This window comes from Sapajus apella, unplaced genomic scaffold, assembly GCF_009761245.1.
Source record: "Sapajus apella isolate SASKATOON/1434 unplaced genomic scaffold, GSC_monkey_1.0 scaffold2, whole genome shotgun sequence".
Lineage (NCBI taxonomy): Eukaryota > Metazoa > Chordata > Mammalia > Primates > Cebidae > Sapajus > Sapajus apella.
In genome coordinates, this window is record NW_022436942.1 from 26,249,802 (window position 1) to 26,277,416 (window position 27,615).

At 54.2% G+C, this 27,615-nt stretch overlaps 1 protein-coding gene and 1 pseudogene across 4 annotated transcripts; both read right to left on the reverse strand.

Moving 5' to 3' along the window:
• Positions 1-547: 547 nt before the first annotated feature.
• Positions 548-2,310, reverse strand: LOC116561920 (annotated as a pseudogene). The gene has a single exon (XR_004273669.1). The product of XR_004273669.1 is annotated as an uncharacterized LOC116561920 (transcript).
• ASIC1 (acid sensing ion channel subunit 1) lies at positions 548-27,580 on the reverse strand. Of its 3 annotated transcripts, none has more exons than XM_032293905.1 (12): positions 27,226-27,580; positions 26,018-26,395; positions 25,206-25,401; positions 6,793-6,943; positions 6,028-6,155; positions 5,578-5,734; positions 5,170-5,226; positions 4,111-4,264; positions 3,577-3,668; positions 2,986-3,065; positions 2,804-2,908; positions 548-2,622 (listed from the first exon to the last, which is right to left on the reverse strand). In XM_032293905.1, exons 2-12 carry the CDS (start codon positions 26,377-26,379, stop codon positions 2,518-2,520), a joined length of 1,587 nt encoding a protein of 528 aa, XP_032149796.1. In that variant the 5' UTR covers positions 26,380-26,395; positions 27,226-27,580; the 3' UTR covers positions 548-2,517. The 3 variants fall into 3 exon arrangements, with proteins under 3 accessions (XP_032149796.1, XP_032149795.1, XP_032149798.1); XM_032293904.1 differs by having other exon boundaries at positions 5,578-5,737; XM_032293907.1 differs by lacking the exons at positions 25,206-25,401; positions 26,018-26,395; positions 27,226-27,580 and adding an exon at positions 9,839-10,842 and having other exon boundaries at positions 550-2,622.
• Between the last annotated feature and the right edge of the window lie 35 nt (positions 27,581-27,615).

Genomic DNA, 27,615 nt, shown 5'->3' on the forward strand with positions numbered 1-27,615 from the left:
GCCCAGGTTGGTCTCGAACTCCTATGCTCAAATGATCCGCTTGCCTCAGCCTCCCTAGATTCTGGGATTACAGGTGTAAGTTATTGTGCTTGGTCTCGATTGTTTTTTTGAATATTAAAAAATAGTTTCGCTATGTTTTGCAGGCTGGTCTCGAACTCCTGACCTCAAGTGGTCTGCCCACCTCAACCTCCCAAAGGGCAGGGATTACAGGTGTGAGCCACCGTGCCAGCCTGCTTCCAGATTTTATAATAAGATCCAGTTTATCTTGAATTTTGACCCTGCTCTCTCGCTAAAGCATCCTTTGTGGTGCTAGGGATTGTTTTGGACTTTTCTTGCCTTTGACTCCTCCCTCTTTCCCTGCCCAGTGATTCAAACCTATCCTGGGTATGATGGTCAGCTGGTCCCATTCCAGAAGGACCACAGTCTCCCTACTCTAACCATCTCCTTACTCATCCCCTAATTGTTTGGCCCCAAACCAAGCTCAGCTCTAGGCACTTAGTGAGAATACCTAAATACTTTTCAAATAAGAGAACAACACTGAAGAGGAGATGGTTGAAACCCAGTTTATTAGACCAGAGGCATGCGTCACCCGGAGCCCTGCCTGCTGTTCCCCTATCCAGTGCACACTTTTTGGCCTCATTCCTGCTTCCCTCTGGGGAGGTATGATCTCTGAAAAACTCCTAGGAACCAAGAGTTTCCAAAGATCCGACAGCCTTACTCTCCAGCCCCAGGTCAATGCACAGGTGACCTGCCCACAGGTCCTGATCTGGGATTGGAGACCAAGACACATCTGGGGAAAGAAGGCCTGGAGAGGGGTTGGGGCTCAGGCCTGGGAGGAGTGTCTGGTGGAGGGAGCGGGGGTGGGCCTCCACCTCACTTGTCTCTCATTAAGATAGGGAGGGACAGAACAGCAGAGCTTTCAACTCCTCCTCTAGGCCTCTCTTTCCTCCCAAGCCCACCTTGCCAGAAAATAAAAGTGGTGGGCTTGGGTATCAGGTGAGAAGAGGTGGCTGGGCACCCAGAAGGAGGAAAGGCCACTGACTGAGGACCTCAGCTTCTCCCTGTCAGCATCCCACTGCCCCAGCTTCAGGAGTCGCCCGTCCGCAGCTCCCTTCCATCTCTGACACGCTCAGCTTAGTGTTCAGAGCAGAACTCCATCCCCTGGGTAGAGGCTATTTCTACAGCAACCCCTTCCCTGGGGATGCCACGGTCAGCTGGGCAAAGGGCAACGGGATAGAAGGAGCAGGGGAAGGGAATGTTAAGGCTGCAGGGAGAGCCGAGGGTGCCCAGGTTTGGGGAGAGGGTGAGGCCAGAAAGAGGCAGAGCTTGTGATTCACAGCTTCCTTTGTCGCCACTGAGACAGTGCAAAGGTTACAATGCGCGTGTCGTCTCCTTGTGCTTCTCAGAGGGATGTGTGTACACAGTACAGACACCAGGGGAGAGAGTCCAACTCTTTATACAGGCGAAGGCATTCAGAGACCAGAAAGGGGGCAGAAACACAGAAGGTTGGAAGTTGGGGAGGGAGAATGGTTCTCAGAGACAAGAGGGGATGGGGTGAAGACAGACAGGGCTGGGGAAAGTATATACAGGGATATAGCAATATAGAGTCTGTATCATATAGAAATAGAAAATGCAGATGAGGTTGTTGAGAGAAGCAAATGAAGTTGGGGAAGAGGATGTGGGAGAGTTCCATAAGAAAATTTATGGACGTGGCCCTCTACAAGGGCCTCCGGGAGAGGGACCAGTGAGGTTGGGCACCAGCGCCCTTCTCCCTGAGCTGGACGCTAACCAGCCAGGTCTTTTATGGGATGGTGAGGGAGGGCTACCTCTTGGGATTTCTCTCCAGCAGCTGTGGGTTGGGGGGGGTACTTATAGGTATCAGGATGTAGCCTACAGCACCAGGGCCACATCTTGTCCCCGTTTCTACTTCTTCAGGGGATCCCCGACCCCCATGAGATTCCACATGGTGTGAGAGAGTGGGGCTGAGGTTTTAGTTCCTGCCAGGAGACTTGGGTCTGGGGACAGTCACTGGGCTGAGAGGGTCTCTTAAGGCTGGGGAAGCCGCCCTCCCCCACACTAGCCCTCCCTCTTAAGGTACATTCTCTGGTTTGGGGCCAAATTCCAGGCCCCAGGGATCCCTTCCACCCCTCACTGGGAGGGGGCTTTGGTGACTGGTGGCAGCAGAATGTAGGTGGACACTCAGATGACAGCCAGACAGACAGAATTCAGGCTGGGAGCTAGGGGAGGCAGCATGGAGGAGAGAGGGGCAGCCTGAGGTCCCTTGCCCCATTCTCCCTTTTTAGTTTTTTTTTTTAGATTAGTTTTGTTGAATGTAAAAAGAATGGGATAGAGGCAGGGAGAGGACTCTATGGTCACGACTCCTTCCTCACCACAGACAAGAGGAAAGATCTGCCCCGGAGTGTGGGGAGTCCCCAAGGCAGATGTGGGGACAGCTGGGGGCCCCCTCCCTCTCCTAGTCCTCCCCATCTAGGCCTTTGGTTCAGCGGCCTGCGGGGCTCAGCAGGTAAAGTCCTCGAACGTGCCTCGCGCCGGATGGTGAGGTAGGATGTTGGCAGCGTATGTCATCCCGGCAGGGTGGCCCCGGAGGCTCTCGCATGGGTTCTGGGGGAAGGGCACAGGACAGGGACGGGTTATCCCTCGGAAGGGCCTCAGGTAGTGCTGGGGCGTTGGGGAGGCAAAGGAGAGAAGGTGGTGGCAGAGGCAAGTGGGCGGGGGTGGACGGGGGTTCCTGGGGCGTTGGAGGCAGGGGCAGGCAGGAGGGCGCCCTCGCTTGCTCCCTCACGTGTCTTTTGACGTCGTCCAGGCTGAGGGCCACGCCCTTGTCTGCGCTGCTCCTTTTGGCCTCCTTCTGGCACTTTCCTCGTCGGCACAGCTTGTGCTTAATGACCTAGGACCGGACGGGGCAGGTGGGCGGGCTGGGCCCCGCCCCCATGTGGCCCCGCGCCGGGCTCCGCCCCCGCTTACCTCGTAGGCGTAGTCAAAGAGCTCCAGCACCGTGAGGATGCTGGCCCCGATGAACAGCCCCATCTGGCCCCCGATGTCACCTGCGGGGGCGGGGGCCAAGGGGTCAGGACACGTGGGGGCAGCAACAGGGCTTACTGGGACTGGGGCGGGCAAGTTGTATTCTCAAAGGGATTGGCAGCCTTCGCACAGAAGGATCGCTAAGCCAGATTCCAGTGGAATTTTTATTTTCTTCCCTAAGCTTAGTTCTGTATTTTTCTACCTTTCTAAAACGAGCAGGTGTTTTTCAGGAAAAATAATCATTTACAAAATACCACAACCCTCTTAGTTTTTGGGCGAATTTTAGAGGCATATGAAATACTCTCCACTTCCATGCCTATCCCTCCCTCATGTCCACAGATCTGTCTTTTCCTCTATGCCCTAAGAGAAGGCTCAGTCCCCTTCCTCCACCACTTACCAAGACAACAGGGTTTGGGGAAGGGCCTCTGGGGTGGAGGGCCCTCATGGGACAGAAGTGAGCACCCTGTTTTGGATGGTAGGGAGCCACGCCATACCCATGGCATGGGAAGGGGACAGGTGCCATCAGCAGCTCACCCAGGAGCCCTGCAATCTCATAGGCCTTCTTCTGTTCAATGGTCTCATAGTTGAGGACTTCAAAGAAAATGTCCAGCACCAGGATGTTCTCCCTGCACAGGGGTTGGGGGAGGAGACCTAGGTTCAAGTCATATCTCTGTCTCTTACTAGCCAAGTGATCTTAGCAAGTCAGCCTCTCTGAATCTCAGTTTCCATGTCCAGAAAGTGAGATGCTGATGGAGATACCTGCCTTTTAGGGTTAAATGAGATGCCACATATAAAAAAATGTTCTGCACTGTATGCAGTATGCATCAAGTATAAGGCTACTCCGATTCCAACAATAAGGATGAAGAGGGAGGAGAAGGGGCTGCTTCCCCTGCTTATTCTGGCTTGATCTTCCTGCATACCCACCCTAGACTCTTCGCTTGCCTCTTGGACCTTCCCTGTATTGTCTCAACTTCCTCCTGCCTGCCAGCCCCCACCCCCATCAAACTCCACTCACACATTCCACAGTCCCAGCCCAAGGGTCTTGCTGTACCCAGCCAGAGCCCTTACCCTATGTATTGCTCAGACTTGTTGAACTTCTTGGCCAGGTACTTGGCTGAGGCTTTGCTGGGGATCTTGACCATGGACAGCTCCTTGCCATAGCGGGTCAGGTTGCAAGGCATTTCACACACGCAGTACTCCTGGTCCTTCTCCACCAGGAAGTCTGCACTCAGCCAGGTGAGAGGTGCCAGTTGAGTGGTGCCCTTCTGCTAGCACCTTCCCATATGCACATCCTAGCTCTGCCCAGAGAAACCCTGGGCCCCTTTATCTTTCCGTGTCCTGCCGGGATGTCAAACTCTGCCAACATCCTACCTCACCATCCAGCCTGAGGCATGTTTGAGGACTTTACCTGCTGAACCCTGCAGGCCACTGAACCAAAGATGTAGATGGAGAGAACTAGGAGAGGGAGGAGACCCCCAGCTGCCCCCTCACAGCTGTGTCCACCTTGTGCTAACCCTCACGAAACCTCCCCATGGATATTTCTTACTTATATCACTTCCTCAGGGCCCTCCAGGGTCAACTGGCTGAGGGGCTGATGAAAGAAGACGAAGCCCATCCCCAGATGACCTCTGTTTATTTTTCATGGGAGCCTCTGAAGATGCTATGCTCAATTTTATTGATTATTATTATTTTGAGACAGGATCTTGCTCTGTCGCCCAGGCTGGAGTGCAGTGGTGCAATCTTGGCTCACTGCAACCTCTGCCTCCCAGGTTCAAGGAATTCTCCCACCTCAGCCTCTGGCGTAGCTGGGACTAGAGGCACATGCCACCACACCCACATTTTTTTTTTTTTGTATTTTTCGTAGAGATGGGGTTTCACCATGTTACCCAGGCTGGTCTCAAACTCCTGGGCTTAAGCGATTTGCCCACCTCGGCCTCCCAGAGTGCTGGGATTACAGGTGTAAGCCATCACGCCTGGCCATTCCCAGCTTTAAAGTCAGACACAGGAGAGGGTGCAGCCCGGTCCAGGAGTTATCTGAAGCTTCTGGGAGCTTGACCTGAAACCCCATGCACATGGCTGTCAGCACCTTTTCCCTCCCCCAGACTGCCCCAGGCCAGGGGCGCTCACCCAGAGCAGGATCTGCACACTCCTTGTACTGCTCTGGAGTACAGTATGGGGCATCCCCTACAGAGGAGAAAAGACAGTGATGCAGGATGGGAATTCAAGGGGTCTGGTGATAGTGGTAGTACCAAATAAAGGCCTAGAAGGTGTGAGCTGGGAGAGGATGGGAGGGGAGGACTGGTTGGCCCCCATGCTGCCCCAGAAGTGACCCATTCCCAGTCCATACCTTGTTGACCCTTCCCGCCCATCCCTGGAGGTGAAGGCAGGAACTAAGGTCAGAGAGACAAGAGCCAGATGGGTATGGGATGGGGTGGGCTGGAACTGGGGTGGGGAGATTGATATGGATGGGGAGCTAGTGAGGGGCAGCGGAGGCCCAGGGGCCCCAGGAGTGTGCTCGGAGCCTCGGGGCCTGACCTGGCATGTGCACCATGCGGCAGTTGCAGTTCTCCACCAGGTAGCGGGTCTCACAGTCAATGCGGCAGGCGGTGATGCTGTAGGAGTCGAAGAAATCCAAATCCGAGTCCATGGTAACAGCTTTGCAGGTGCCCCAGGGCGGGGGCAGGTAGATGAGCTGCTGGGAGAGCCAGGGAGCTGGGGGAGCGTGGGGACTTCTCCCCAAATCAGCTTGATGGACTCCTCTGACAAGATGGAGATATCTGGAGTTCTGCCCCCCTCTCCCTCTGCAGCCTCTGAAGGTCTCAGAGTTTACAGAGCATTCTTGTTAATTCCATCACTCATGCTTCTGACTAGCCAGACTACCACCCAGGTCCTCGCTCACCTGTCCTTCCCATCACTGATTGCCCGCCACTCCATCTGGACCCCTCAACACCCCACCCCAGGACCAGCCTCCCATGGCCCTCTCACCCGCTGCTCCTGGCAGGCCACAAAGGTCTGGAAGCCTGGGGCCACGCCAAAGCCCAGCTGGTCGATGAAAGGAGGTTCATCCTGACTATGGATCTGCACTTTGATGCCTGCTTCGAAGGACGTCTCGTCTAGGGGAATGAGGGGTGTGTGGGTTGGGAGGCTCCTGACTCCCTAATTCCCTTCGGACCTGGGGGCAACCTACCTCTCCTGGGAATAAGCACAGCATACACTGGTGCTGGGGTAGGGGAAGTCTATAGGGTCTTAGCCCACACCTCAGCCTCCTTCTGGGTTTACCAGCTCCGTGCTGCTCCCATGACCCCTGTATCCTACAAACTTCTTTTCTTACCTGGCGTCTGCTCTGCATCTTGGTGTTTCAAGTACTTTCTCCCAGAGTATCACTGTCTCAGATGCTCTCCATTTCTCCCCCCACCTTTCTCCCTTCTCCCCCATCTCTCTCTGCCCCAAGGCCCCCCGAGACCCGACAGGCAGGCAGCCTGAGAAGACAGGGAGTTATTTATAGAGTGAGTGGCGGCTGCTGATGGAAAAGGATGGCTGGTTACCTTGGAGAGTAACTGAGCCAGGAAGGGGGAGTCAGAGAGATATGAGTGTGGAAGTCAGGTCGAGTCAGTGATGGAGATGGTGAGATGCTGGGGGCAGAGGAGAAAACCCAGACCCTGCCCAGGTCTCACAGTGAAACCCAGGAATCCTCTGGCAGAGGCTGGGGCCTAAAGCCATGCGGAGGGGCCCCTGAGAGGGATGACGTACCGGTCTCCCCCCACACAGGCAGGTACTCGTCCTGCTGGATGTCCAGCATGATTTCCAGCCCATTGCCTGTCCCACCCTTCATGGTCTTCAGCCGCGGCCGCCCATCTCGGCCTGAGTTGAACGTGTAGCACTTTCCATACCGTGTGAAGACCTGGCGGGGGCAGAGTGGAGAGCCTGAGAGTCCTGCCAGCACCCTCTGCTCACCAAGGGGTGTTCCCAGCCACCCCAGCTTTGGGATCTCAACACCCTTTGGGGTGCAGCCCAATCTCCATTTGCTCCCCTCTCCCACCTGTTTCCCAACCTTCCTTGCCCTCTGTGTGCCCTGGAAAACTGTTCCTTGTAGGGAGCTTTGCCTGAGCTCCTTTGCCAGCTGCATGGACTTCTAGTTGTGTTTGACTGTTGGGAAGTATCGGTCATGGATCAGAAGGCAGGAGGAACGACTGGGGTATGAGTCCTTCCCCTTCCCCAGCCCTGCCCCCTCTGTAGCTCTAGTAGCAGTTTAGGCCCTCCATGATTACGAGCCCTGCCAGGAGGGCTCCCTGCACAGCACTGTCTTCTTCTGTACTTCCTTGGCCTAGAAGTGATAACGATTTCCTAGTACTGCTCGCTGCCTCAGCCCCCCTCATTGGTCTACTTAACCCTGCCCACAGCTCTGTCAACAGTCCCTTTGTTAAAGTCTTCACTTGAATCATCAAGGGGCTGTCTTTTTCCTGCCAGGACCCTGAAACATATGTATTTTCATCACCAGGATCCTATCACAGCCAGATCCCTGGCCCCTGCTTGGGACCCTTTCCTCAGGCCGAAGCTCCTGAGGCCTCCGCCTCCAAGACATCTCCTCTCTTTTCCTAGATTCCACTCTGGAAATCTGAAATTCTGTTTTCCCTAAGACCCAAACTCAGTTTTTTGTTTATTTGTTTGTTTGTTTAAGATGAAGTCTTGCTCTGTTGCCCAGGCTGAAGTGCAGTGGCGCGATCTCAGCTCACTGCAACCTCCGCCTCCTAGGTTCAAGCGATTCTCCTGCCTCAGCCTCCTGAGTAGCTGGGATCACAGGTGTCTGCCACCACGCCTGGCTAATTTTTGTATTTTTAGTAGAGACATGATTTCACATGTTGGCCAGGCTGGTCTCGAACTCCTGACCTCAGATGATCCACCCACCTTGGCCTCCCAAAATGCTAGGATTACAGGCATGAGTCACTGTGCCTGGCCAAACTCAGTTTTTTGGTTTCCTTCAGCCACTAGCCCCTTGGGTCCATCATTATTCCATTATCAGCACAACCTGAAGGCAGACCCAGTTGCCATGCTAAGGATCATGCTCAACCACGCACCAGCACCTCTTCTCCCAGCACTTGGGACTGAGCCCCCACGGCATGGCACGTGTGTTAATGCTTTTGCAAAACTAGGAGCGCCTCAGAAGCTATCTCAGCCCTGGGGGCTGTCTCCCCAGTCTTCTCCCCACTCCATGCTGCCCCAGTGCAGCACTGGTCACAGTGCTGATTACAAAGCTGCAGAGAGATAAGTAAACCAGTTGTTCTTGGCCTTTTCCCCACAGCCTCCTTGAATGTCCCCAGGTTGGGGTGGCTGTGCTTTTACTACTGCTGGATGGTAACGAAGTCCACAAAACAGGTCACAAGGTGAGTCAATACAGCCCAGAGCAGGGGAGAGACAAAAGAGTTTCAGGCCAGATTGGAGCAGCAATGGCAGCGGGTTACTAGGGTACAGGGTCTTTGTAGTCTGCCCCTTCCTAGAACGGCCTCCTCCACTGTCCTCCAGAAAAGGAGACATACTCCCCATTTTGTGGGTGAGGTCCAGAGATGAGGCAAAGAGAATTCCAAGGGTTCCTAGTCCCCAGCTCCACAACCAGGTCTGTGACACCCAGCCACAGGCTGCAGGTGGGACACTTACCCATGCCTGCACTCCATCAGGAGCTGTATGGGATTTAGAGGTGTCTGAGGCCAGCTAGCACCCCTAGCCTTGTGCTGGCTCAGAGGACTGGGCTGCTGTAAAGTGCATCGCTGCTGCCACCTGGTGGCCTGGGTGGGAAGTGTCTGCTCTACCCTCAGGCCCAGAGGAAGCCTCCCTGAGGGCCAGTGGCCCAAACCCCCTGAATGCCTGCAGTCATCCCATGATGTACGGGTATGATGACACATCCTGCCCCTACACTAGAGAAGGGGTGGAGGACCTGGGAAGGCCTGGCATCTGGGAGCTGGTGGGGCAGGAGAGTAGTCAGGCCAGACAGACCTGGAAGATGAACTAAGGAGAGACAGTGGGGTGCCAGGTGGCCCACTAGCTGGGAAGGCCCTAGACACCTGGGTGGGGGGCCAAGCAGGAGGACAGTTCCCAGTGAGAGCTTTCCCTAGGAAGAGGGTCCCTGGCCGCTTATAGCTGGGGATAGGGATATGATTTAGAGACCTTTTTTTACACACACACACACACACACACACACACACACACACACACAGAGCTGGTGGGGGTGGGATGCCCATAGGAGGGCACAGGAAGACCAAATGAAGACTCACTGAAGTCCCTGCTGCAGGAGCTGCTGACAAGGGGCATGAAGGGGTGAGGGTGGGGGAGGTCCCCACCCCTCTACTGTCTCCCTTTCACCCCCTTCTCTTGTACCGCCAGAGACCAGGCAACACCCACCCCAGCTTCAGTCCATGGGTGCCAGTCAAAATAGCAAACAACTGGCCAGGCACTGGCGTTCACCAACAGATCAAAGGTTGACCTCACAGATGGAGCAAGGTCCTGCGCCCTGCTGGACTATGAGGACGTCTTGGGAAGGACAGGTGGGGCTGGAGGACACACAGGGGCCAACTAAGACAGATGTGTTTCAAGCCTCTAGCAGGAAAAGCAGTACTGGTGTGGACCTGGAATATCAGCCCAGCTCCAGGCCCTGGACTCCCGGGTGAGCTCTGGCCTGGGTCAGCCAGGTGAGGTAGGGGGCAGCACAGTCATCAGCCCCAGCCCCAGCCCCAGGAGGCGACAGTCAGGGAGAGCCATAGCAGACAGTCTCGGGGCGCTGTGCCAGGCATGGGGCCCCACTCACCACTGAGAAGTTGTGAGGGCCGCAGGGCCCCCCTTGGTAGGAACAATAGAGCAGCATGTCCTCCAGCCGGTGGCAGGAGCGATTGTAGAAGCGATGCAGGTTAAAGGGCTCCCCAGAGAAGGCCTCAGGGCCCGGTGGAGCGAGGGGCACCCCAGGGTCATCACTTTCATCCAGTCCCAGCATGGGGGCCAGATAAAGCAAGTCGGGGTAGCTGAGCTGGGACAGCCGCACGGTATTAGTGTTGCAGAGGGTGACCGCTGGGAAGGCCAGCTCCCTGGTGGCCACTTCGTTTAGCAGGGTCACGTGTGGGTAGCTGCGGTAATAAGAAACGCGGTCCCCCACCTGGCACAGGAAGGCACCCAGTGCCAGGACAAAGGCCACTGCCCACAGCACCTGCCTTGGCCCTGGACCCCCCTCCACAAAGATGTGGTTGGTGCCATGGAGGGTGCAGCTATTGGCGAAGGCCACCAAGTCCATGGGTGAATGCCCCTCGCTGGCCTCCTTCCTCGCTGCTTCCTCTTCCTTCTCTTCCTCCTTGTCTGATTCTGAGTTGTCCCGCTGCTGCTGATGGTGGTGGGGACCCCAGATATCTCCCAAGGACCCTGGGGCCTCCTCTCCAGAGGAGAATGACATGGAGCAGAAGATCTGGATGGGCATCTTCTCCAGGGGCTTCCTGGTGCCAGGGACTGGCAGGAGGAAGGGGGAAGGTGCCAGAGGGGAAGGCAATGTGACCCTGGCAGAGTCCAGCAGAGCCAGCCACCCAGCTCTTCAACCAGGTCTCCACAGCCTGGCCGGCCGTCCTTCCTCACAGGGCCTCTGTGGCAGTGTGGCTGGGCGGGGCATGGGAGGAGGACCAGCCTGCCCTGCCAGGGAGGGCGGGCGTCTGGGCTGATGAATAATTGATGGCAGTGGGAAAGGGAGGCTGATGGAGAGCAGGGGGCTGGAGTCCCTTTCCTGTCACCAGCTCCAGCAGCATAGAGAGGGCTTAGAATAGAGTGGAAACCCTGGAAAAGCCTAGGGCTAGGGCTTGTGGAAACTACCTCCCAGGTGAGGAGGGATCTGGCGCCATCCTTTGCGCCCACTGCCATGACGATCACAGCATCAACAGTCCCCGTGCCCCCAGGACACAAACAACACACACTCATGCTCTCTGTCAGCCTTCAGTCTGTTCTTCAGTGCCCCCATCCCAATTCTGGGTCCTCTCCCTATTCTCCCCGGTCCAGCTATTCCTCTGGGATACCTGAGCCCCCCCGTACCCCCCACTGCGCACTCTCTCAGACCTCCAATTCCTCTCTCGTTTCCTTTGACCCATAATCCACCCAAGTATTGCATTGACCCCCAATTCTCCCAATCCACCGAGACCCCACTTCCCCTTTAATTATTGCTTTCATCCCTAGCTCCTTTCCGATCACTGTCCTGACCCCAATTTACTTTTCAGTTACTCCCTGAATCCCCAGTTCCCCTGCAATCACTCCCTGCCCCCAAGGTCCCTCTAGCCAGTCCCCACCCTGTTTCTCTTCCCCTCCCTCCCTGGCCCCAGCTCTACTTCAGGTCAGCATTACCAGCCCTCATCCCACCCCGCATACTGAGCTGTATTTTGGCTCCTCTCGTCTCCCTCACCCCTCCTGTGGCTTGTGGGCCTGCCCAGGTTCCATTAGCAGCGGTCTCTCACTGACCACAGACTCATTTCTGACAGTTCCCGGCACTGCGGGGAGGGACCCTGTCTCCTGCTGCTGGAAAGCTTCCTGGCAGATCACCACTGCCCCTTTCAGCTTGCCCCCCATTCCCCAACAATTTAGGAGCTTGAGGAATTCTCTGGTGGGTGGAAGAAACAGATCAGTGCTGGGCGAGGCGGGGGAACCTGGGTCAGGAAGAGAGTATTGGGAGCCAACTTGGGGTTCCCCCAAAAACACTCAGCCTTGCAGACTCCTGGCCTCTCAGTCTCTGAGGCTCCCCTGCCCCTAATTTACCATTCCCTGCCCCCAGGCCCCTGGGCCCTCTGTGTCCTCTGATTACTCAGGGCCACTGGTTGAGGAACTTGAGCCATCAGCCAAGTCTCCAGGGCCAAGAAGGTGACCTGAGGGGAGGAGCGGAAGGGGGCCAGAGGGGAGGGAGGTATAGCAGATTAACTCTTTCTCTGCAGGGCCAGAGGAGGAGCCGTGGGGCTAGACTAGGGCTAGGTGGGTCTGCTTGGGCCTCCCCATTCCTTAAGCATCCCCTAGCCCCAGGCCACATTCTCCCTCCGCCTCCTTTCTTCTCCCTCCCTGCTTCCACCATCTTCCCTTTTCCATTTGCAGAGACCCTAGAGTGTGTTGGGGATGAGAGGCAGGGTGCCAGGTTCTAGCAGAACTGAGTGATGTGGAACCTTTGGCCTCAGCTTTGCTGCCAGGGACAGAGAGGTCCCCTAAGTGGTGCCTTAAGCTCTGGCCCCTCTCCATCCTTCTGCCACTGCCCTCAGACTGGCCTCATCCTCTTTTGCCGAAACAACAACTTCTCAATGGGTCTCTGCCTCCTTGCAATTTCTCCCCACTGTTGTTAGTCTGTGCTGTGTGATCTGATCATTCCTCTGCTTAAAGACCTTTTCTCACTCCCCACTACCTCCTGTCAAAATTTAGTCATCTCTTGTGGCCCCACAAAGCTGAAGGCAATGCAATGTACTCTCCACCCCAGGCCAGCATCCAGCCGCCACGACCCGTCCCCAGACACACGAGACTCATCCACAGTCCTGTGAATTCCCTGGACTCCATCTGGAGAATTCCTACTCATTTTTCAAGACCCTACTCCCATGCTACCTCCTGCAAGCAGCCTCCCCGGACTGCACAGGGCGCTGTTAGTATTCACTCAGGGAATGAACTGAAGGGTCCAGTTCTCCTCAAGGCCCTACAGCTGTAAGTAATGACTGAGAGTAGTAGAGCAGGACCGAGAGACCATGTGCAGGAGCAGGAAGCAAGGAAGGCCAGGAATACCCAGGGCAACTAGAGATAAGTCACTGCAGAGATTAGGAGAGACCCCCCGCCCTGGCCAACCTTCAGCTGCTGTCCTCGGTCTTCTCCTGCCTGAACCCGTGTGTCCTGTCCCATGTGCATCTTTTTCCTGCCTGCCAGATCTTGAGCTCTCAGAGGGCAGGGCCTCCTCCTTTGCATTCCCCAGGAAGGGCTTCAGAGGGGACACTTCCAGACTTGGGTGGAGTGGGGCTGAGGCATGGGTGGAGGAAGCTGCAGCTGCCCATATGTTTCCACTAGAGGGCACTGTCCCCCTCCTTCAGATGTTTTGGAAGGCGAAGCAGATTGATTTCCAGAAGGAAGCAGCTAAGGCAACGAGAGCTTCCAGCTTTGGAGCCCCAGCAAAGAGAAGGGTGTGCACATACAGACAGCGCCAAAGGACAGTAAGTTGGGTGCAGCTGAATACCTCTTCCCCCATAGCAGCCAAGACCATGCTGCACACCTGCACATTACCACACAGACACACAGCCCTGGTGTGGGGCAGCATACACACACCAACACACACAGAGACACACCCTGACACACACACCCCAACACACACAGAGACACACACCAACACACACACACACACACCATACACACCCCAACACACAGACACACCCCAACACACACATACACCAACATACACAGCCCAACACACACATACACCAACATACACAGCCCAACACATACTCCAACATACACACACACCGCAACACACACACACATACCAACACAAACACACACCAACATACACACTGCAACACACACATCCCAACACACACAGACACACCCAACACACACACCCCAACACACACACACACAGACACACCCCCAACACTCCCCAACACACACACCAACATACACAGCCCAACACACCCTCCAACATACACACACCCCAACACACACACACTGACACACACACCAACATATACACACACTCACCCCCAACACACACACACCTCAACACACACACCAACACATACACCCCAACACACAGACATACCCAACACACATACACACACAAACACACACACAGACACCCAACTGCACGTCCTCTCTCCTCCATCACCTGTATGCTTGTTCAAGCAAGTGCGTATTCTAACATTCTCTCTCATCTTCATCTCGTTCAAGTAATGGGGAGGTGAGGAAAGTGTCGAAAGGCATACCCAGAGGGCCCCTGGAGAGGCACCCATGCGGACACACACAGAGCTGCACTCAGTTCTGAACTCTCTGTCCAAGCAGGCAACCCTCCCCACCCAGACCTTCTCTTCAGCAGTGTGGGCTGACTGAGTGGTTTCTGACTTTTTCTATGTCTCTTTCTTCATTCCAGCCACCCCTCACGTCTGTGTAATGCCTCATGATTTTTGATTGTTACCTCATGGGATCCTTACACAATCCAGTGAAATAAGCAGGTATGAGCAACTTCACTCCCATCTGACAAGTGAGAAGACTGAGCCACACCAGCCTGTTCAAGTCTCAGGGAGAGCAAGAAGTGGGCTGGAGGCTGGAATGAGGTCATCTGTCTCCAAATCCCTTGCTTCTTCATTCTCTCATTTATTCCTTACCCTAGTGGAGAACAGATCATGGACCTGCCCTCGTGGACTGGACCTTCATGAAGCTCACTGTCTAACAGGGGAGACAGACATCAATTCAAAACTGAAAAAAATAAATATCTAATTGCAAACCATGATAAGTGCTATGAAAAAAAAATTTATGGCTCTATCGGAGTGAATGACAGGGGGTCCTGACCCAGACTGGGGAATCAAGGAAGCTTTCTCTGAGGAAATGATGTTTGAATTACAGTCTAAAGAATAAAGAGGAGGCTGGGTGAGGTGGTTCACACCTGTAATCCCAGCACTTTGAGAGGCCCAGGTGGGCAGATCACTTGAGGCCAGGAGTTCAAGACCAGCCTGGCCACCATGGTGAAACCCCATATCTACTAAAAATAGAAATATTAGCCAGGTGTGGTGACTGTAACCTCAGCTATTTGGGAGGCTGGGACATGAGAATTGCTTGAACCCAGGAGGCAGAAGTTGCAGTGAGCCAAGATTGTACCACTGCACTCCAGCCTGGATGATAGAACGAGACTGTTTCAAAAGAAAAAAAGGAGAAAGAGGAATAATTAGGCAATGGTGTGTGTGTGTGTGTGTGTGTGTGTGTGTGTGTGTATGTGTGCGCGTGCACGCACGCACGTTCACGCGTGTGTATGTGCACATGTGTGTGCAGTAGCATGTGCCCCTGTGGAAGAGGGGGGTATTCCGGAGAGAGAACAGAGTGTGTGCAAGGGTCCTGAGGGAGAGATATGAGAAGGGGCAGGTGTGGTTTGAGAGGTGGGTAAAGGCAGGGAGGACCCAAGTCACTCAGGGCCTTAAAGGCCACGGTGAGGATTCTGGCTCAAGGGCAATGAAAGACTCGCTGTGGAAGGATTTCAAGTGATCAGAGCTTTGTTTTGAAAAGACCCCTCTGGCTGCAGAGTGAAGGATCTAGAGGGGCTGCTAGACGGCCTGTCAAGGAGCCACTGCAGTGGCCCAGGTGAGGCATGCAGTGGTAGGCCAGCCTAGAATGGTGGGGCGGGGGAGTGGAGATGTTACGAGGCAAAATTGGCAGATCCTGTCAAGGCAGGTGAGGGAGATGGAGCGTCAGGGCTGATTTCTGGTTTGCATGATGGGGTGAACAGTGGTGTGGCTCACTAGATCAGGCACACAGGTAGAGAACTAGTTTGGGAGTTAAGATAATGACTTTGGTTTTGTGCATGCTGGTTTTGAGGAGTCTTAGGGACATCCAAGTAGAGACGTTAAGTGGGAAATTGGCGACTGGGGCTGATGCTAAGAGGAGAGAGCTGGGCTGAGACATAAATTTGGCAGTTGTCAGTGTGTAGATGGTAATTGAAGTCATGAGTGAATATGAGACTGCCCAAGAATAGAATATAAAGTTAAAAAAAAGATAGGAAAAAAAGGTCTGATTTGGCAGTATCCACTAAAGCTAAACAGAATCATACCCTATAACTTAACCATAGCTCCTAGTCATATTCCCAAGAGAAATGAGTGCATATATCAACCAAAAAACATGAACAAGAATGTTCATAGTAGCTTTAGAGATAAGAGCCAAAAACTAGTAACAACCCAAATATCTAGCATCAGTAGAATGGATCAACTGTGGCATATTCATACAATGAGATACTATACAGCATCAAACAAAAACCAACCACTGCCACACACAACAACATGGCTGAATCGCACAGACATAATCACAAGCAAAACAAAACAAATAGACACAAAAGAGTATATACTGTATAGAGGATACACATATTCCAGGAAGTTCAAGCATGAGTGAAATTGATCTATACTGATAGAATAGTGGTTCACGTTTGTGGGGTAGCATTGACTAGGAAACAACCTGAAGGAACTTTCTGGGGTGCTGAAATGTTTTATATCAATGTAAATACACACAATGTAATATGCAAAATACCACGTTGTAAGACATACCAGTGTAAATATTCTTCAAGCTATAATACTGGTGCATTGTACTCTTATGATTGAAAAGAAGATCAGAGCTTGGGACTGAGCCTTGAGTAGTGACAACACTAAATGACCAAGTAGAAGAAAATGAACTGGCAGAGACAGAGGAGTGGGTAGACATAGGAGGAAAACCAAAAGAGTATGACTGGCAAGAAAGGGAGTACTTCAAAAAAGAGGTGGTGGGGGCCTGGTGTGGTGGCTCATACCTGTAATCCCAGCACTTTGGAAGGCTGAGGTGGGCGGATCACCTGAGGTCAGGAGTTCAAGACCAGCCTGACCAACATGGAGAAACCCCATCTCTACTAAAAATACAAAAAAAAAAAAAAAATTAGCCAGGCATGGTGGTGTGTACCTGTAATCCCAGCTACAGGCACGAGAAGGGGGAAGGCTGAGGCAGGACAATCGAGAACCCGGGAGGTGAGGGTTGTGGTGCCTAGGCAACAAGAGCGAAGCTCCGTCTCAAAAAAAAGAAGAGGTAGTAGGCAACTATTTTGAATGCTATTGAGAGATCAAAAATTTAAAAAAAAAAATGTTTGCTGGATTTGGCAACACGAAGGTGACCACTGGCCTTAGCTAGAACCATTTAGGAGAAGTGGTGGGGACAGGGAAAGAAGGCAGCCTGGAGTGGATCAGAAAGTGAGTTAGAGGTGAGGAAATGGAAACACTGAAACAAACACATCACTTTTAGGAACTTCGTAAAGGGAAGCAGAGAGAGATACTATGGGAGCTGGCAGGTGCTATGGAGTTGAGAGCTATGTATGTTTTAGTTTTTATCTTAGCACAAAGACTGATACATAGCAAGGGCTCAATATATGTTAGCTATGTATTTTAAGACGGGAGCATCTTCAGCATGTTTCATTGTCAATGGGATGCCGCTTGAGAAGGAGTGACCAACTGTAGAGCAGGCAGAGACAGAATTAGCAGGAGAAAGTTCCTAAAAAGGCAGAAGGGAATCAGAAAACACTAGGTTGAGACTTTATCCTAGACAAGATGAATGTTCCCTTCCGGGGCTTGGTACCCAGAAGGACAAGATCTTGTCTGAGGCTTCTGTTTTCTCAGTGAAGTAAGTGGGAAGCAAGGTCATCTTCTGAGGGTGAGAGAGGAGCTAGGAAGGATGGCTGAGAAGAGTGGAGAAGTTTGCAGTAGTCATTGGGGAGAGCAAGTTGACCAGGAAAACACAGTGGGGTTGCCAGGAATCACTGCACACTCATTTAAGGGTGTTGAACATGAACACGATGTGATATTAAGCTGCCCTGGTATGCGACTCCATCATGTAGGTCCTGGCCGCCCTGGTGTGACCCTGGGGAAAGTCAGTGGTGGGTTCACCCAAGATTGGCACTTGGCCTGATGGTGCAATGAAAAGACAGAAGTATCAAAAGACGGGGCCTACTCCACTTAGGGATGGGATTCCTAGGGTCTCTACTCTGCACCCTTTCTTGCCCTTCCTGCCTCCCGACGCTGCTTCTCAATAGAGCACCCTCCTCCATATACACTCCTGCTCCTACAGCCACACACAAAGAACCTGGACTTAGGAGATCTGAAGTCAGGGTCCCATTCTGTCATTTCCCAGCTGTGTGACCTCAGGCAAGTCACGTAACTCCTCTGAGCCTCAGTTTTCTCATCTTTCCAATGAAGATGTTAACTATTTCCTACCTCCCAAGAATTATGAAGATCACATGAGCTAAAGTAAAGGGAATTTGTCAATTGCAAAGCACAACTGAAAGAGATGATTAATTTTGTTGGTATGTGCTCTGCATGCAACCAGAGGTTTGCCTGCACAAAAGCTTTCTCCCACAGCCATACACACCAAGCTGCAAGCCCCATACAGCTCCACGTGCCTCCACTTCACGTGCTACATCCACACTCTCCCCCCGACACACACAGAGGTGCGCATGTGTGCTTGCACACTGGGGGCGCACATGCAATTAGGGTGTTGTGAGGAAGTCTGAGATGGCTGCTGTCCACGGCCAGGGCCACTGCAGCAGTCTCACCCCAAGGGATGTTCTCAGCCTGGCACGCTGATGTGACACCAACTACAGACCCACAGCACTAAGCTGCACAGCCCAACTCCTGGGCCTCCAGTACTGTCAGCCACACGGAAGGCATGCAGAAGGCTGGGAAAGGGTTTTCAATCCAAGAACTCATGGGATCTCTGAAAGATCACACTGGCCCTCCATCTCCCTCGGGAGTAGCCTTGGAGAGCCTGGGATGGCAGAGTGTCTATCCTTGCAGCGCCTTAAGGCAACTTCCCTTTGAGGTGAATACACAGCAGCTTCATGCTTATTTTTTTATTATTATTTTTTATTTTTTTGAGACAGAGTTTCACTCTTGTTACGCAGGCTCGAGTGTAATGTCGCGATCTCTGCTCACCGCAACCTCTGCCTCCTGGGTTCAGGCAATTCTCCTGCCTCAGCCTCCTGAGTAGCTGGGATTACAGGCATGCACCACCATGCCCAGCTAATTTTTTGTATTTTTAGTAGAGACGGTGTTTCACCATGTTGACCAGGATGGTCTCGATCTCTTGACCTCGTGATCCACCCGCCTTGGCCTCCCAAAGTGCTGGGATTACAGGCTTGAGCCACCGCGCCCGGCTGCTTATTTTTAAATATTCTATGAGGAAGATGTCCAATTCCTGTGTCCAGGTAGGTTGGCGCTGGACATCCATTATACATGGGGCAGCGTGGGCTTGGCCAGAGAAACCCAGAGGAAGGGCTGCCCCTCAATAAAAAATAATTTTACAACCTCCTGACAGGAGATTGGGCTTAGAAGCTAAGAAGTAGGGCCAGGTGGAACTTTGCCCAAAATAGAGACCAGGAGCCCTAATGCCCAGTCCCATCCTCCACCCAGCTAGGCACCCCTTCTCATTCTCGCTGTCTCCTTCCAGCTTTGCCTCCCAGAATGCCCACCCAAGGGTTCCAACTGGGGTGTTATAGGTCATAGGGTAGAGGCCTCTAGAGTGGCCACCTCAAACATATAAGTGAGGGAACGCTTGGGAGTGGGGGTGGGCAGGAGCTGGTCAAGGTGGAAGAATGGCCGTTGCCGGAGGGAATTGGCCAGCTGATTTGCTGAGCTAGGGAGACACCAACACATTCTACGAACCTGGCATTTTCTGAGAGGCTGAGCTTGTCTGGGGAGATTGAGAGGACTCACCCCGGATGTTGAGAGTCTGCTCATCTGCAGCCGGTTTCCCCTTGTTCTGACGCCCCCACCACCTGGCCACCTCAGTACCACCGCCATGGCTCTCAGCCCCGAGCTTCCCGAGCTGCCCTTAACTGCCCCAATGCAGGACCTGGCACAGGGAAGTGGCACTGTCTGCTATGGGAATGAATCCACTGGAGCTTGACACTCCTCTAATCCCAGCTTCTCATTCCGAATATTCCATCTCCCTCGCCATCCCCTGAGAATTGAAATTACTTTTTACAAAACTGGAGCACACTCAGAAGCAACCTCCACCCACAGCAGAAGGTTCCGAGCCTCTCTGTGGTCTCCTTTTCTGCCTCCTGGACACACTGGGCATGCCGAGGCCATAGCTAGGAGTTCTCCACCAGTTGGGCAGTGACAAAGGCCCAAGGCTTAGAGGCGTTCCTCCTCCTCAGCCCTCCACTTCCAGGCTTGGCCCCCAGAGGCACTTCGTTACTCAATTCCCTATTACTTTAGCCAACAGCCCAGAGATCAATTGGTTTAGAGTAGCTCTTAGCTGATAGCAGTCTAAGAGAGCGGTGGAATCAGAAATGGCTGGGGTCTGGGGAGAAGAGGAACAGGTGAGAGAAGAAACGGGGTTACCCAAAGTATGTTTGTGTGTATCTGTTTCTGAGGGAGAAGGAACAGGAGCCGTCTGAGACCCCAATCCAGGGCCCACCCACTGGGTTCCTGCAACTACAATGGGGTCTGCTCCTGTCTCCTCTCTACACCCACCTGTGTTCAGTTTAGACACTTCCTGGGAGGGAAGGGCAGATGAGAAGAATAAGGCAGGAGGCGGTAGCCATGAACCCCTAGGGCGGGAACCCTTCCCCCAAAGTTCATGATTCCCATGAACCCCTCCTCCAAAGCTCACATCTCCAGGTCAGCCTCTTCTATCCCTCTGCAATCTGTGTGTGTTCCCTCTTCCCACCCATGAAGACCATCAGGCCTCTGGGTGGGGCTGCCCCAGACCTCCCTTTCCCTCTCTGCACAGCAGTCTGGGCAGCCTTTCACCTCAGCAGCCCCTCCACTCCCTGCCTAGCTGGAGGGCACAGACCCTGGTAGTAAGGTCAGGCCCTCCCAAAGTACTTCTGGTCTGAGCTTCTATGGGGCGGCAATGGGGTGTGGGAATGAGGGGTGAGCCCTGGGGATGAAGAAGCTCCATGCTAGTCCTGGCTCTTGCTGAGTGCTGTCATCCCTGGCTCTCCTGCTTTAAGATGACCTCTTTCTCCCCTCTCTGGGTCCCAGGATCAGGTGCCCTCAGCCACCTCTGGTTGCGGCATCTTACTTCCCTAGGTGCTCCTGGGATGCCTGGCCCCCTTCGGAATCTTGCTGCGGGTTGCAGGGGAGGCTTCTGTGCTCACCTCCTTCACTCCACCTCTTCCCTGGGAGATTCCGTTCTCCAATCCAGGGTCCTGAGAAGGACTCCTGTGGACCCCCCCAGGGATTCCTGTCCCCCCATTGCACCCTCCTGAGATTATGATCCACACCACACACCCACCCCAGCATTTCCACTGTCTGCCCTCTTCTTTCTTCTCTTCCAGGGCCCAGAAATGAATTCCTGCTTCTCTCTCCCCTAGGCAAAGGGTCTGGGTCTCAGCGGAGTAGGAGGTGGCGTAGGGCAGACTGGGCGACCATCTGCCAGCCCCCTCCCCGTGCTGCTGCTTAGCATTCCAGCCACATCAGCTGCTCCCACTGCCAGGGACAGATAAGGTGCAGCTGGAGGCTGGCACCAGCTGCAACTATGCTCACTCCCCTGGCCCCCTCCCAGACACCAGCAGACAGCTGCACCCCAGCCCCCCTCCATGGAACCCCGGCCCTGCCTTGGCCTGGCTAGCCTCAAGGTGGGGCAGGAGAGAGAAACCACAGACCCCGTTGCCTTGGCAACAAAGCACCCTACCAGGGAGGAAAGGAGGTGGCTGGGAAGAGGGGGCCTTGTGGTTGGGCCATTACGGTAGCTCAGGAGGGGGCTACTGAGACCTTCTCAGCCAGGTTTCTGTGGGGATACTCCCTGCCCTGCCCTTCTGCCTCTTCTGTCCTGAAGGATTGCCAAACTAGTCTCTCCCAGATTCATCTAGGCTCCCCATATTCACTTCCACCCTCCAAGCTGACTCAGCCACACCTGGGGGATGGACCCTGGCCAAATGCTCTGTGACCACCAAGCACTCCCTGGGGTTGAGCTGGATCCAGAAGCACATCTGGAGAAATGCCTGTTACTGCAGATTCTTGTCAGGGGAGCAGGGGTCTTCGAGTGACCAGAGTAGCCTCCCTGAATTGTCCTCTTATGCCTCCCGCAAGCAGCCTTGAGAAACAGGGTTCTTATTGTTGAGATGAGGGTTGCCCTTAGAAATCCACAAAAGAAGGGGCTGGGTGTGGTGGCTCACACTTGAATCCCAACACTTTGGGGGGCCGAGGCAGGCAGATCATGAGGTCAGGAGATGGAGACCAGCCTGGTCAACATGGTCAAACCCCGTCTCTACTAAAAATACAAAAGTTAGCCAGGTGTGGCGGTGGGGACCTGTAATCCCAGCTACTCAGGAGGCTGAGGCAGGAGAATCACTTGAACCCGGGAGGCAGGGGTTACCATGAGCTGAGGTAGCACCAGCCTGGCGACAGAGTGAGACTCCACCTTAAAAAAAAAAAAATCCACAAAACAGTCCACACGTGCTCCTGCACACTATATTTTGCAAATGCACTGATCAAGGTCTTGGACAGTGCGGGGTGAGGCATCCCCACAGCAATCTTGTTGATCTCCAGCAGCTTCTTTCCTAGCTACTGAAAGAGCAACCAAAGCCCCAACCACGAGGCTTCTCTTCTCTGACCACCTCTTTTCCTCAGTGAAGTACCTCCGCTCTGAAGGCTGCAGAAGATGTCAATAGGGTCTCCCCTAGACCCTGACCCTATAGACAGGTGTTTTCTATCAGTGCTACATCTTCCCAGGGCTAGACACACACTCCCAACACACCTCTGGGCCTAGCAGAGAATGGCAAGGATGTTAATTATGAGAGAAGCGAGAGGGTGGAGCATCAGGCAAGGAGTGTGGGAGCCCTTAGGACGGGGGAGCTGGAGGAGAAAGCCTGCCAGGCCCTTCTCCACTGGGGAGGTGTCAGACGTGGACTCCAGCCAGACGCCCATCTGTGTGGGAACATCCCTATGGGTAGAGCTCTTGACATGGAGAGGGGCTGGCAATGTAATCAACTAGAGAGAGGGAGGGGTGAGAGGTTTGTGTCCAGCAAAATTCAGGGTCAGTTCTTTGACATGGGCTGCAAAACAGCAAAAACCTGGTCTTCCCTGACAACCCAGAAGCAAGAAGGGGCACAGATGGGGCTGCAGGGTGCTAGCCTGTGTGTCTCTCCCCTACAGTAAGAGGAACAACTCAGACTGCTACAGAACTTTGTGAGCCAATCACGTCTCTATCTGACTCCTTAAAATGGTCCACTCAGCATGGACCAATCACATCTCAGCATCTCCATTACCATCAGCCAAACGTTATCTTAGCATCACCACTTGGAATCTTTCTGGACATGATAGACAGATGGAGCCTCAACTGAACAATTTTTCTAGACTAATTGTGCCCAGATTTATATCTCAGCACCTCCTCAAGTTGAGCCAAGCAGTTCCCTCCCTCACCCAACACTACAAACCATTCAAATTAATAGGTTTTCTCCATCTTTCTCAGGGGTCTCTCCTGCATGTGTGTTGGGTGTGTTGGAGGGAGGGGCTCTGGCTTTTGCTTCCACCTTCACCTACAGTTCTATTACTCTTTTTTTTTTTTTTTTGAGACGGAGTTTCACTCATGTTACCCAGGCTGGAGTGCAATGGCGCGATCTCGGCTCACCGCAACCTCCGCCTCCTGGGTTCAGGCAATTCTTCTGCCTCAGCCTCCTGAGTAGCTGGGATTACAGGCATGCACCACCATGCCCAGCTAATTTTTTGTATTTTTAGTAGAGACGGTGTTTCACCATGTTGACCAGGATGGTCTCGATCTCTTGACCTCGTGATCCACCCGCCTCGGCCTCCCAAAGTGCTGGGATTACAGGCTTGAGCCACCGCACCCGGCCTCAGTCCTATTACTCTTGGGAGGATCATTTGTGAGGCTGGGAACCCTCTGGTCTCAAGCTCTGGGGAATCCAAGACCCTCCTGTTATGAAGGAGGAAAAGAGGGAAGGAAGTGGTTCTTGCGTCTCAGCTAAGCTCCCCATCAGCTTGGCTCAGCAAAGAATTTGGTCATGTAACCTTTGTCCAGCAGGATTGACAAAGGCCCATGAAACTGGTCTGCAGAGCAAGGCTTAAAGAGATTGGGAAGTCATGTGTAACCTCAGCAGGAAACACTAAGCATGACCATGGCATCGTCCTTTCTGCACAAATACAGTTCATGTTCCCATACTGCAGGAGGAAGCAAGCAAGCGGGGAGAAAATGGGCAGGAAAAGGGAAAGGATCTGACAGCGGACTAGGCATGGAGAACAAAGGGTCCTAGAAAAGACTGGCCAGAATTTGAAGTGGACAAAATAACTCCTGGGTCCACAATATTAATGGAAAGAGTAAAGGACATTTTCAGCTTAAAGAGACATGAGTTCTGATCCTGAACCTGTCATCTGTCACTAACTGTGTGAGCTTGGGTAAATCATTCTGCCTCCCTATGTCTCAGTTCATGCATTTGTAAAATAGAGGTAATGCAATTATGCATCAAGGGGATTGAGGGGATCTTAGAAAGCATTTGAAAGAGTTGCAAGCCCTGTCCACTCACTTGGTGGTATTGTTTCTACATGGCTCCAGGGCCTGTGATCTCTTTGCCATCCGGTCCAGAGTGTAACCCTCAGGAATTTGTGTGACTGGCCCAGGGTTGCCCAGCACATCAGATGCCAAAATCGGTTTCCCTACACCCTCCCTGAGGTGCTGGCCTGAGGTAACCACATCTGTGGGGTGTGATGTGTTCGTGGGGCATCTCCATTTTAAGATGCAAAGGAAGCCTCCAGGGCAGCCACGACTGGGTATCCCGATGGCCTTCCTTTCCCCAGACCCTGGCTCTATGGCTCTTGCTGGCAAGCAGGGAACCTAACCAAACAGCATATGTGTATATGCATGGGGCGCAGATGGTACGGAGGGAGTTACTGTCCAGCTATTTAAGAGGTTTCCCTTGTGCTTCACGGTGCTTCTCAAACTTTAGTGTACATTCCAGTCATCTGAGGATCTTATTAGATGCAGATTCTGGTTCAGTAGGTCTGGGAAGTAGGGTGGCAAAGTCCTGCATTCCTTTCAAGCTCCCAATTGATAGTCCTGGAGCTCACTTCAAGTAACAAGGCTTACCCACCTCCCTGCTCAGCTCTGACACCTGTGGCCCAGAAGGTAAGCTTGCTGGGTTTGTGGCTATGCCAGGCCACGAGTGTGTGCATATATGTGTGTGTTGTGCACGGTAAGCTCTCTCCTGCCATCATGGATGCAAGGCTGAGGCTCATGAGTGCAAATGTGCCCCTATGCTAAACAAAGTCCCCTTCTACTAGAAGCAAGCCCCAGAACACATAACTTCCTCTCCCAGAGTAGCAGGCATCCAGAGAGGCCCAGCCTGCTCCTTGTTTCCTTCTTCTCCTCCTCCTCCTCCTCCTCCTCCTCCCCCTCCTCCTCCTCCTCCTCCTCCTCCTCTTCTGTGAGCCAGCCTGACTCACACCCCACACCAGGAGACTTACCACCTTGAAGTCTTCAGCGCTACAGACCTCCCCCCGGAAGTGGCAGGAGAGCAGCATGTCTCGAATGTCATGTCCAGCTCGGTCGTAGAACTCACGCATGTTGAAGGGTTTGGGTTTGAAGCTGCGGAAGTTGGCTTTGTCCTGCAATATCTCCAGCTGCTTTTCATCTGCCATCTGTGTGTCTGGTATTTCATACCTGGGGCCCAGGGGTGAGTGACACATGGGTCAGTACAGCCGTCAGTGTCCCAATCCCAACTTGGGTGAGCAGCCCACAGCCCTGGGGATCAGGCCCAGGTGTAGGCAAGGAAGAAGAGCTGGGCATGCAGAGGATCTACCACATGGGTCTGAAACGACAGAAGGATCTGTAGTGGCGGCCCCGGGGCAGGGCATGCCAGCACATGGGTGAGAGGAAGCATGGATAAGGTAGGCAGAGAGATAAGGCAGGGGCTGTGGCTTTTATACTGTAGTCTCCACCCTTTAGAGATGGTCTGCCCCATCCCCCAACTGATGAGAAGGTCAAGACAGAGTGGCCAGAATGAGGGTAAAACTCCTTCCAGAGAGGGTGACAATGTCTCACACCTCAGGCTGGGGAGGCGCCAAGCTGTTTTGGACTCTGCCAGGATCAGAGGCTGGGTTCCCTTAATTAGGTGCTCAGCAGCGCTTCAACTCCTCTGCTGTGAGTGGCAGGTTTGGGGGTGGTGGTGGGTTAAAGGGCAGGGTTGGCTAGGCTCTATGGTGGGTTAGGGAGGCAGACACCCTGACTGGAACTCACACAGCTCTGGGAGTGGGGCTTGGCGGGGGGAGCCACCCACCTGTTGTTGAGCAGAGCCAGCAGCTCCCCGGCATGATACAGGTCATTCTTAGAGACTTGGCTAAAGCGGAACTCGTTGAGGTTGCACAGCGTGACAGCAGGGAAGGTGAGCTGAGAGGCAGCCACCTCGTCGAGCTTGGTGACGTGGTGGTAGTGGAAGTAGTACTGCACACGCTCCGTGCACACACACAGCAGCACAGCCAGCGAGCCCAGGAAGCACAGGGCCCACAGTGCCCGCTTCAGAGACAGCCGCTCGTAGGAGAAGATGTGGGCCAGGCCGTGCAGCGTGGAGCTGCTGGCGAAGGCCTGGATGCTCACCGGCTGGACGCCACCCACCTCCTCCTCCTCGGCCTTCAGTTCCATCCTTGTCCAGGGGATCCTGGGGAAGGAGAAAGGGACAGTCTGTCATTGTCCTAGGATGAAAGTCCACATGGGGCCCCTCCACATGTGTCCATCCAGAATCCCCATCTCCAGAGGTCACTACTCCTCGGGCAGAAGACTTCCCTGCTGTACAAGCCAAGAGGTGGCTGACCAAGGGGCATTTTCAAGGTTCCTCCAAATACAGAGGCACAGGGGGTCAGGTCAGGCCAAGAGAATGCTCTCCCAGGGAAGCTTCCCAGGTTCAGGGAGACCCCAGATACAGTCATCTGAGGTTCAGGGGGAAGTCCTGATGCTCCCGCAGGCAGGCACAGGAGTTCCCTCCAGATGTGGGGTCACTCTGGGACAAGAATGTCCACCCCATCCTGGAGATGAAAACTCGCCCAGATGGGCTGACCCCAGGGTAAGGAGCTCCTTTCCTGGTCACTGGTATTCCCAGAACTGGGCTGTGGTCCCCGGATCAGAAAACCGCCAGGGAGGTGGCTACCTCTAGGGAGGGGCCCAGCCTGAGTCCTCACCTGCGTGTATCTCCAGTTCTCTTACAGGCGCAGGCTGTGTGTATGTATGTTGGGAGTGGGGGGTGGCTGGCTGCCCGAGGTGGATGTTTGGAGGAGGGGGCGCGGTTCCCTATGACAGCGAGCTGTCCCCGCCCCGGACGCACCCCCCACCCCAGTCCAGCTTCTCGTCGCAGTCAGACACCCTACTCGGCCCCCGCCCCCCTCCCCAGCCACCGAGCCGCCCCAGCAGCGGGGGAAATCCAGAGGGAGGAGAGCCCCGGCTTCGGGGTGCCAAGGAGCCCTGCGGCCAAAGGCGGGGGTATCGGAAACCCACCTGAGGGGGCTTCAGGAAGCCGGCAGCCGGTGGCGGGTCCTGGGGCGCGAGGCCAATCACGGGCTCAGCGCCGAGTCGCGGAGGGGCTCATGGCCCGGGGCCGGAGCCCGCGGCCGCCGCGGCACGCCGCGGAGAGCCCTGCAGGGAGCGGCCCGCCCGGCCCGGCTCGGCTCGGATCTGTCAGTCCGCCTGCGCGCGCTGGCTCGCTCGCTCGCCCGCCTCGGCTTGGTCCGCCCGGGCTCGGCGCGGTGCGCTGTGCTCTCAGCCCTGGGATCTGCAGGGATCCATCGTCCGGCCGGGAGGAGGCGGGAGGGGAGGGGGAGGGGAGAGGGTGCGCGTGCGCGTCTACGAGTGTCTGCGAGGCTGTCTCCGGGCCAGTGTGCGCGTGGG

Coding starts and splice junctions, on each gene's coding strand:
- ASIC1 (XM_032293907.1), bottom strand. CDS start 10,495: ATGCCCATCCAGATCTTCTGCTCCATGTCATTCTCCTCTGGAGAGGAG. Junction 5,227..5,577: donor CCGCATGGTGCACATGCCAG/GTCAGGCCCCGA, acceptor TCTCCTCTGTAG/GGGATGCCCCATACTGTACT. Junction 4,265..5,169: donor GTGTGCAGATCCTGCTCTGG/GTGAGCGCCCCT, acceptor GGCTGAGTGCAG/ACTTCCTGGTGGAGAAGGAC.